Source organism: Peromyscus eremicus, chromosome 19 (assembly GCF_949786415.1).
Source record: "Peromyscus eremicus chromosome 19, PerEre_H2_v1, whole genome shotgun sequence".
Taxonomy (NCBI): Eukaryota; Metazoa; Chordata; class Mammalia; order Rodentia; family Cricetidae; genus Peromyscus; species Peromyscus eremicus.
Genome location: NC_081435.1, coordinates 23386965 through 23398158, shown reverse-complemented (window position 1 = coordinate 23398158; position 11194 = coordinate 23386965). Strand labels below are relative to the sequence as shown.

The window sequence follows — 11194 nt, the reverse complement described above, 5'->3', positions numbered from 1 at the left end:
GACCATTTCTCATGTAGTCTAGGCTGACCTGGAACTCGGTATGTATGTAGCTGAGGCCAGCTTTGAATTTCTGGTCCTCCTGCCTCCACCTCCAGGATGTTAGATTATAGCGAGTGACAGCACATTGGCTTTGAAATGTTTTGTATGTGACGTGTGTTCATGCACGTGTGTGGTGGCCAGCGGTTGACATCAAATGTCTTCCTCTAGGACTCCGCACATTATTTTATGAGGCAGGGTGTCTCACTGAACCTGGAGCTCCCCCCTGGGGTCCGCCTGTCTCCCAACACCGCACCTGGCTTTTGCGTGGGTACTAGGGTCCAAGCCCGGGTCTTCGTGCTTGTATAGCAAGCGCTTTACGCACTGACCTCTCCACAGCCCAGACCGACGGTCAGAAGACTAACATAAGCACGTGTAAAGCTTCAAACGGAACTGCTGACGTCACGGCGGGTTAAAGGGTGCACAGCTCCCACTGCCCTCTCAACAGTCTTCTGCGTCACGTACACTGCCCACACTTCAACTGGTTTTATTCCGTTCATCTCCTCTACTGGTGTTAACTGCTTCATAAGTGAAAGCCGCAGAAGTCAGCTTAAATTGTTTATTTCATTAACTTAAAAGGTGAACAAAATGTGTATTTCAAATTTTATTAAACTTATTTACCTGAAATATATGTTTATATAGAAGACAAACAGACACAGGATTTCAAGTAAGTTACGGGACAGTCATTATCTGTTAAAAATAGTCTTCTTTCTTCCGCACACACACCTTTCCTTTTTACAGTATAAAAGCTGGATGCAGACTCTGGATGTAAACTTGTCTCACTGTCAACTGCTGATGGAGATGGGAGACACACTGTTCACGGTTCAGTTAAATGACAGACACAGAAAGCTGCTCCCTCCGACACAAAGATGCCCAGGTCTCTCGCAGCAGGACTGTGTGCGTCCCGTTCACACCACATCATTTCTTCTTCTTCCCCTTCCCCTTTTTACTCCCCTCTCCTTGCTGAAGACTGGGGTCAGCACCGCCGGTTTTTTGTGTCCTTGTTTTTAGCTTGGGAATCATTTCTGCTACATACAGCATCACTGACTTCCCTAGAAACCAGAAGCCAGGTTTAGTGTAACAGTCTTAGAAACAAGACACAACACGTCACTGACTTGAACATCACTGGGTAAGGAACTGGACAGTGATTTTAAAAATCCAATGGCTGAGGACTGTGATCTGCTCAAGGGGTACCTCCTGAACAGGGTGTGGGAGCAGGAACAGCACTGAACTGCCTCAGTGAGCAAGATGGAAATATAAACCACTAAGTCTGAACCAAGAGTTCCTGTCTTGGTCCCAGCAACTGGCCTGAACCTCAGTGGAGACCAAACACAGCGAATCAGAAATGGAGCGTCACTGCACCTTCCCTGGAACACAGGGCTCCTTGCCTGGAAACCCAAACGGCACTAAGTAACTAACAGTGGGTCTCATTCCTAGGCCCAGAACACACACACACACACACACACACACACACACACACACACTTCACTCACATTCTGCAGCAGCTCTCACCCAGCTCTACACAGCTGTCTCTCTCCACACCACTGCTGCTGCCGCTCCACAGCCAAACTCTTGACGATTATAGGTTACCTTTTCAGGGCCCTACCCATTCCCACAACACAAGGTAAGTCACGTAGTTTCTCTCAGGCTAGTAATGACACACTGACCCATGCACGTAGCTCTAAGTTGGTGAGGGAGCCCAGACATTAAACAGCTGGCTGAACCTTGAGCAGTCAGGGTACGTGCAGAAAGGGAGCTACTGCAAGGACTATGTCTTGATGTAAACAGCCTGGCCTTGATTTAGCAGTAAACAACACCTGGGAATTAATCTCTGTGTATTTTCTGCAGGGGCAGCTAGTCTGTATTGAATTTGTTCTAAGGTCTTTGCAAAATGTATAAAAGGCTGTCTTTGAGACTGAGAGTACCGTGACTTCCCTGTGTCAGTAAAGAAGAATATTCTGGTAATATTTCTGTTCCTCAGAATTATACAGCTTAAACAGAAATCCACAGCTAACTGTGTGCCCAGAGACGTAAAACACACTGACGAAGGGCTGCAGAAAGAACCCCAGAGCTGTTCTTACAGGGAGGAAAGCAGTGGCGCCCGAGAAAGCTACAGACAGAAAACCACCGGTTTCCACAGCCAGTGACCCCTCAGCTTTGCCAGGTGGGGCTCCCCATCAGGGAGTGACATGTCTGGTGGGTCGACCTGTCAAACAAACACTACCGTCACCTACTGTGTCCTCTCACGGCCTCGGCACTAAATGTGTTTGAACTAAAACCACCATCCTGTGTGTGTATTCATGCACATGATGTGTGTGCAGGCATGCATGCCAGGGTGCACATGTGCAGGTCAGAGGGAGAGCTCTGTGGAGTCTGTCTGTTCTTTTCACCTGTACATGGCTACAGGGACTGAACAATGGTCACCAAGCGCCTTTATCCGCTAAGCCATTTCCAGCCCTCAGTGTTCTCTGACCATTAGTCCCTTGATCTCTACTCCTTCCCCTCCTTTACACTCACCATGAGTTAACTACTGTCTTAAAAGTGGGTACTCTAGCTTCTGGTCCACTTAAAGCAGCATTAGTACAGGTATCATCCACAAACAGCAGTACTAATATTTAAGTTCGCACGAGTGGTACCACACCGTGGGCATGTCTGCTTTCTCTGTTCCTTATTGCTCCTTAGATTGCATTTCCTCATTTCTTTCGCTGTCCTGGGGCTTGGACCCAGGACCCTGTGCATGCTGGGCAGACTACCACTTAGCTAATCTCTAGATTTCTGAAGTTTTCTATTCTGAGACATGGTCTTACAAAGTTGCTCAGGTTGGTCTTGAACTCATTTTATAGCCCACACAGGTACTGAACTTGCAGCAATCCTTCTGCCTCAGCTTCCTGAGTGCTAGGGCTACAGATGTGTGGTATTTGCACCCTTCATACAAGATAAACTACCCCAGAGCCCTATGCATTTGTTTTAAAAGCTTACGTGATGGGAACTGCACAAGACAGAGGCTGCCATCTTCCTGTTTGAGCTGTACCCGGACTCTGCCTCTGTACTGCACATCACGGTTCCACTCTCTGGAGTACATTTTGTTTTTCTAACACAAATAAAACAAAAATAGGCTTTCAGAGAGTTATTACATCAATGAGGTGAGTATAAAACAGTGATGAGGGCCGGGTGGTGGTGGTGGTGGTGGTGGTGGCGGTGGCGGCGGCGGCGCACGCCTTTAATCCCAGCACTCGGGAAGTAGAGGCAGGTGGATCTCTGTGAGTTCAAGGCCAGCCTGGGCTACAGAGTGAGTTCCAGGAAAGGCGCAAAGCTACACAGAGAAACCCCATCTTGGAAAACGAAAAAAAAAAAAAAAAAAAAAAAAAAAAAAAAAAAAAAAAAAAAAATCAACAAGAGAGTGGCATCATACCTCCAGAAATGCATTCAGTCCAACTGCTGAGCATACATCCTGAATCTCAGTAGCGGTAGGGTTTTCTACAGCCTGACAATTAAAAACAAAAATACTTAGCAGCTCAGTTTTAAGTGAGTATTACTATACGGTTGTGTAAATCATTTCTAATATTATGACCAAAACAAAGACTAAACCCTACTGTCCTTTTTTACTAAGTCCACTTATTTCTACTGTAATTTTAAAAACCCTTGGGAATAACATAAGTTGTGTGTTTTTCTCTCTCTTTCAGCATAACTGTGTGAGAGAAAGGACTTCATCAGTACAGCCTAGCACCTAGCATGACATTCCGAACACAGGAGAAACTGAATGCAAACTGACAGGTTAAAAGATTACATACACAACCATTCTAGAACACTGACTGTTTCTCCTCCAGCTGAACATGGTTCCCTATGGCCCTGCAGTCCAGGTATATATTCAACAGAAGTACAAAAGACAAACTCAAGCATGTTCACAGCAGCACTATATATCTGTCTTACTTATTTTTAGCATTTATTTATTTTATGTGTATGTCTGTGCACCACATTTGTGCAGTGCCCACAGAGGCCAGAAGAGGCCATGGATCCCCTGGAACTGGAGTTATAGATGGTTGTGAGCCACCATGTGCGTGCTGGGAACAGGTCTTTTGCAAAAGCAGTAAGTATTCTTAACTGCTGAGCCATCTCTCTAGTCCCACGGCACTACTTGTAAGCCTCAAACTAGAAACAGAAGAAAGCAATGTGGGGTTCACACAATGCAGCTCTGCACAGCAGTACTTTGTAGCAGAGAAGTTTACACTCCCTGTACTCCAGGAACGTTTGGTTACGTTGGGAGACAGTTCTGTTTCAAGATAACCCAAGAAAGGGGACTGTGATCTAGCAGGTAGAGACCAGGGATGTTATCATGCACCTTACAATGCACAGTCGCCTACGACAAACAATTATCTGACTTGGGAATGTCAAAGGGGGTTGGAGAGACTGCTCAGCAGCTTGTACTGCTCTTGCAGGGGACCCAAGTTCAGTTCCTAGCACCCCTATCAGGAAGTGTCCTCCTCTGGCCTCCAGAGTACCTGTATTCACTGCATCATATGTGCCCATTCCACACACAGATACTTACATAATCACAACAATAAAAACAGAATAAATCTTTAAAACACACAAAAACGGTCAATAGTGCTGCTGCTAAGAAACTCTTGCTTGGAGCAAGTAGAGTTAAACTACACTGGGGTGTTGCTTAGCAACAGAGCACTTGCTTGGCCTATTTGAGGCCGTGCATTCGTTCCCAAGCAACAGAACATGCAAAAAAATTCCAGTAAGAGTATGAATAAATCTCCTAACTTTATAAAGATGTGAGAAAGACAGAAAGGTACATAATGAATAACTCCATACATATAAAATAAGAACCAGCCCAAGGTAACATATGGTGCTGGAAATCAGAACAATGTTCCCTTACATGAGTGAGCACAGGAAAGAGAGAGATGGAGACAGACGGACACTTCCAGCATGCTGTTTCTTAAATTTGGGTGCTATAACCAGCTAGCTCTACTCCCTGTATGAAAATTATTCAATGTATGCACTTAAAGACTTTTGTTAAGTTTGTTAGCTACACATCAGTGAATTTTCTTAAAAAAAAAATTTTCAGAGAGCATCTGGGAGTGGCTGTCAAAACCCTGTCACTGTGCTTTGATGCTGGGCCTTATCCTCAACAGTGCCTGGGAAGAGGCAAGGTGGATTTTACTCTTGGTAATAATAGCCAAATGAGAGATGCTCATATAAAAACAGCTAACGCTTTGCTTTGACCTCGTTTCATGATAAACTTGATGACTCTAAAACCAGAATATTACATAAAAATTCCATGAGGTCTCTCATTTAGCACTGGGCATTTTCTAAGTTTTAGTCACCAGCTCAGCCCCAAATTAGGGTTTTCCTACCCAAAGATCACATCTTTTAGAACCGTAAATCCAACAACCTGCCTAATTGTGCTCTCCTAGACCGGGGCTTCAAAGTTAGGGCCTTCCTCACGTTGTGCTAAGAGCCCTACCATGGAGCTACACCCCACCCCCTAATTCTACTTTCCAAAAGTACTACTTTGAAGTGATTTTATACTCCTTAAAAAAAGTAATAAAGTCGGGGGGCGGTGGCACACTCCTGTAATCCCAGCACTTGGGAGGCAGAGGCAGGTGGATTTCTGTGAGTTCGAGGCCAGCCTGGTCTACAGAGGGAGATCCAGGACAGGCATCAAAACTACACGGAGAAACCCTGTCTCGAAAAACAAAAAACAACAACAACAAGAAAAAAAAAGTAATAAAGACAAAACCCAACAAAGCTGCAGTTTGTACAAACCTTTAGTCCTACACGTTAAAAAAGCGGGTCTGCATCCAGCACATTGTGCTTTACAATGCCATCACTGTGCTTTTATTAAGACTGTCATAATCTCGATTTTAAAACGTGAGAACTCTACACTTATTTATACACCTTTTATTTACCAACAGGTCATTAAGAACCCTCTTTCTTCTGCAAGCGTCTTTGGTGCCTTTCCGGTTCCACCGAACGTTAAGGGAAACACTGCAAACCTAGGCTACTGTGGCTCGTCAATCAAGAAGGGCGGTAAAAAAGAAACAGTCGTGACCAGAACAAGGCAGCCTCCCCCAAGCCTTCCTGGGCCTTTACTCACCTTACTTATGGGAATCCGCCTCCCCTCCGCTATGGTCTTCTTATTATTTAAGTAAGCGGGGTAGATACAAATAAACCTGCCACAAAAACACGAAAAAGCGCAGCCAGGTAACTCAAGTGGTAATTTCAAAGGGGCAATTTCATTGTCATTGCAGAGACATCTTACTTATACCATTATTATATATATATATGTACACACACACACACACACACAGGGACTGAAGCCAACAGCGCGGCCACTGGTACTCTGACACAACAGCCCGTCAGGAGTTGCTAAGGCTGGGACGCGCTCTTACACGGAAAGGGAAAACCCAGAGGGCGGCAGGCGAGCCTCTCTGAGAGCAACACTAATGCCGAGGCGTTTCTCGCGGCGCGCCGGTTCCCTAACGCCAGATCCTTACGGCACCGCACATCCCGCCACGGCCACGGGGCACCTGGTGCTCCCGGGGCTCGGAAGCTGCGGAACGGCGGGGTTCCGGTGGAGAGGGAGCCCCGAGCCCAGCGGCGGCCCCGCCGGCCTTGCCGAGGACCCACCTGTCCTGGTCGGCCGGGGACCGCGCGGCTGCGCAAGCCATCTCGGCGGGAGTCCCCACAGCCCCGCCAGCGCTCCAGGCCCAACACCAGCCGGAAGTTGACTCGGAGTTAGGAGAACGACCGCCCTTCCGGCGGAAGTCCTATCCCCAAAGCGGCCGGCTGCGGGCTTTCCTTCACAACTTGGTTCCGGCACGGAGTGACGTGGCTTGGAAAGCTGTGTTCTCGCGAGACCGGTCCCGTGGAGCTGTGGGGAGTTACCGCTTCCCTGCCGGCTGTGTGCTCACCTGGTGCGGCGGGGCCGTTCATCCAGGGGAGTCGGGGTAGTTTGGAGCGATGTGCTGGTCAGATCCGGTGCCTCTGTGCTCATGTGTGTACTCCTGGTTCCCGCAGCTTGCTTTCGACTCGGTCAAGGTAAATTTTCAGAGCGGTGCACTTAGCAGTATTTTTGGCACAGCGCTGTATAAATATAAATGTTCGACACTTAACTAGTGACCTCCTGTCTCTACCTCCCAAGTGCTGGATTACATAGGCATTGTGGGCCATTATGCCTGGGTTTTGATGTTCACTTTTACAGATGAAAAACCAACTAAAAAGAAAAACCCTCCAAAAGTGTAAGCTGCAATAAGGTCGGGTAATTTGTCCCCTTACACCGAGTACAGATGAGTGAGTGCAGATGCTCAGCTAGCCCTGAACTTGTCTCCACCATTTTATTTCCTTAGTACATGAGATTTGGTTCTGATACAAATAAAAATTCTCTCTCCCTCCCTCCCTCCTCTCCCTTCTCTCCTTTCTTCCCCCAACCCCCCTTTTTCTCTTTCTCTTGTTTCACGTTGGTGTTAGGCTCAACATCCTCCTGCCTCAGTGTCCTGCCCACAAATCTAGGATTATAAATATGTGCAACCATGCTCTGTTTCTTATTTCTTTTTAAAGCATACACGATTCCTGGAAAAGAGTGGCATTCCAGGCACTTGGGAGCCTGGAACTGGCAAGAAGGCTGATTCTCCCCATCTGGCACCTGTTCTTCCTTTGTCTGATGCCCAGGGTCATTTGAGCACACCAGCTCTCTCCTGCTGAGTCTAGGCTCTGAAACCTACATGGTAGAAGGAAAAGAACCTCCTTGTCCTCAGGCACACGTGTGCTATGGCCACGTGCATCCAAACACATGCACACACAGTAAATGTAAAAAAATGAATGAACAGGATCCATCTGTTGTTTTCTCCATGACACAGGCCCCATCACCAAGGGCAGATGCGACCCTTCAGGTGAGAGGATGAGAATTTTAACATGTATACACTGAACACTGGTGCATCCAAGTTCATAAAAAATCCTAATGCCAAAAACCTACCTTAGAAAAAAGACAGCTTCTTTAAAAAATGGTAGGAAAAGAAATAATCTAGACCTCTCTCTCTCCCTCTTCAAAAATCAACTCCAAATGGACCAAGTACCATAGGTCTGAAATCTGAAACTTGAAGAAAAATATAGGCATAGGTAAGAATTTTCTAAGTAGGATTTTGGCCATCCAGAAAGTAACGTCAACAACTGACAAATGGGACCTCAGGAAACTAAAAGCTTTTGTGTAGCAAAGGAAACAGTTGATCAAATGAAGAGCCAGCTTATAGAATGAGAGAGAAATCCTTGCTAGTTGTATACCTTGACAGGATTAATATCTAGAATACACAACTCAAAAACTAAACAAGAAAACAACCCAGTAAATAGGCTAATGAAATGGATAGTTCTCAGATGGAATGCAAATGGCAATACATACATGAATACGGATTCAACCCCACAAGCAACCAGAGGGTTATAAACTGAAACTGTCAAGATTGCATCTCAAAAATATAGATGCATGAAGAACTGTATGGGAGGGTATTAAAAGAGAATAAGATGCCATCTCACCTCAGAACTGCATTCGTTAAAGAAAAATGGACATGGCTGAGGCTGTCGCTCAGTGTAGAGCACCTGCCCCTCACACATTAGGTCCTGGGTTCAATCTCTAGCACTGTTAAGAGAATGAACACACAACAAAAAACGAATGTGGCAAGAATATGGGCAAAAGAGAACCCTGCACACTCCTGGTGGGGATGTAACCCAGTCCAGCCACTATGGTGACTGGGAAAAAGGTAGATCTGACCCAGGTAAACCACTCTTGGAGTTTATTTACCCAGAGGACTGTAAGTCACTGTATTGGAGATCCTTGCACATCAGTGATTATTGCAGCACTAGTCAAAATAACTAAGTTATGGACAAATGTAGTGTCCATTGACAGGACATTGGATAAAGAAAATGTACACACTGTAGGGAAAAGAGGCTGGCTGAAGAAACCCACCCTGACCATGGAGCCCAGAACTAGGGAAAGATGGCTCAGATAAGGCCAGTGAGAGAAACACAGTTTGGCTCAAATCAGAGCCATCTCTGCCCCTGGTCAACTGATTTATGAAACCAACCAATCACAGAGCAGGACAGTAGAACCCTGTCCCTGGAGCCCAGAACCAGGGAAAGCAACACAGCCTAGGTTTGGGACCTGAGCCACAGAAATGAACACTTTATCTCCAAACCCAGAACCAAGGAAACATGCCCTGATTCTGAAACCAGTACCAAAGAAACACTCTTGGTCCCTAGAATCAGAGTCAGTGAAAGAAATATGCCCTGGCCTTAGAATTAGTGTCAAAAAGCCAAGAAAGGCCAGTGAAAGAAACACAATTTGTCTCTGAAATCAGGGCTATCTCTGTCCATAGCTCACAAAACTGGCCAGTCCCTGGGCAGAAAAAAACTAACCAATCACTGGTTGACTGCGCCCCCAAGACATCCTATATAAACTACCCTGCCTGATCCATCATAGGCTGTTCTCTCCACAATGGTAGAGGCAGCTACTCTCCTGGACTCCTCCTTCCCAAATAAATCCTTTTTTCAAAAGAGTTTTGGGTTTGAAGATCTTTGTTCACTGGCTTAGAGAAGATCCTTGCTAAGATGTCCCTTAGTGAACAGAGCAAGGGAAAGCTAAAAGAGCTGAAAAAGTAACACTTTTCTCTGGAACCGGGGTAGACTGCTACATTTCTGCAGGGGTTTCCCCTTTTGCAGAGTGAAGCAAAAGAAGCAACATCTTAGGCCAGAGAAGCAGAGCTCTGCTAGGAAGCTCCCTTAAGTGGGGGCTGAGCAAAGCTCAGCTGCAGCGGCTCTCCAGGAGAGGAGCAGGATTGCTATATCCTGCGGGAAACCATCCCCATCACACCAGGTATAGCCTGGCTCTCCCTAACAGTCAGGATACCCTTCCCTGCTGAAGCAGTCCCAGGCCTGACTCTCCTGAGCTGTCAGGATACCCTTCCCTGCTGAAGCAGTCCCAGGCCTGACTCCTGTCCCCAACAGTCAGAAAAACTTCCCCTCCAGGGCAGAGCTGCTCTATGTGGCTTGAGGTATCCGGGATACCTCGCCCTCCAGCTGTCAGCTGTTCTAAGCAGCCACCTCGCTCTCCAGGACTGCTGTCTCATCTCAGCTCCGGCCGTTGCCTGACTCCCAAGTGGTGAGGATACCCCTTCCCAGAGTCGCAAAACTCATGTTTTGGTGCCAAAATCCAGGACCAAGCCCACAGAGTTGCAACAAATTTACTTACCCACACAGTGGATTTTTTTTTCAGCTATAAAAAAAGAATTACGTGGTCATTTGCAAGAAAATGGATGCAACTGGAGATGATCATATTAGGCAAATTAAAGCAGTTTCAGAAAAACAATGATTGCTCTTGTGATTCTTACATTTTTGTATAGATGCATAAAATCACAGACGTATACATGACATGGGAGGGGAGCAGTACTATCTAGAGCAGTGATTCTCTACCTCCCAATGCTGCGGCCCTTTAATACAGCTCCTCATAGTGTGGGGACCTCCCACCATAACATTATTTTCATTGCTACTTCATAACTGTAATTTTGCAACTGTTATGAATCGTAATGTAAACATCTAATATTCAACCCCCTAATGGAGGTGGGAAGGGGCAACAAAGGGGCCGTTAAAGAGGTGTGGGGGAATATGCCTGACATGCAAGGACAGGTGCATGAAGTTGTATGTAACGCAGTACCTGTACAATGACTATACACAATGAAAAAAAGTTATACAAAGACTGAAAACAGAGGAATACTTTGAGGGGTGAAATTAATCCAAACTTTAAAAATAATTCTACTTTCCAAATATTTTACCTATTTTAGGGTTTATTTGTATATGTTTATGAAAATGTGGAAAATGAGCAAGACAGTCAGAAACCTAATAGCCCAGTCACCATGGCTTTCTTAGCACCATGTACGCGGATGGAGACAAGGAGGCCAGTACGGTGACTACATTTTCGAGTGCGTAGGGAACTAATGACAGGGATGGGGGAGCTAAGCTGAGGGCCTTCCTCAGCCAGACCCATACTCTCACCCAGCTCTACATCACTGCTGAAATACTTCGGGAGGGAGACAGGCCCGATTTCTGGTACTGCTGCTGCTGTGGTGGCGCATGCCTCCAGCACTCGGGAGGTGGAGGGAGGAGGACC

At 46.2% G+C, this 11194-nt stretch overlaps 1 protein-coding gene across 1 annotated transcript; it reads right to left on the bottom strand.

The window, feature by feature from the left end:
* Positions 1–705: 705 nt before the first annotated feature.
* Positions 706–6803, bottom strand: Srp19 (signal recognition particle 19). The gene is made up of 5 exons (XM_059246072.1): positions 6673–6803; positions 6140–6215; positions 3449–3520; positions 3016–3127; positions 706–1088 (listed from the first exon to the last, which is right to left on the bottom strand). The coding sequence occupies exons 1-5, from the start codon at positions 6711–6713 to the stop codon at positions 955–957; spliced, it is 435 nt and encodes a 144-aa protein (XP_059102055.1). The 5' UTR covers positions 6714–6803; the 3' UTR covers positions 706–954.
* Positions 6804–11194: the final 4391 nt, after the last annotated feature.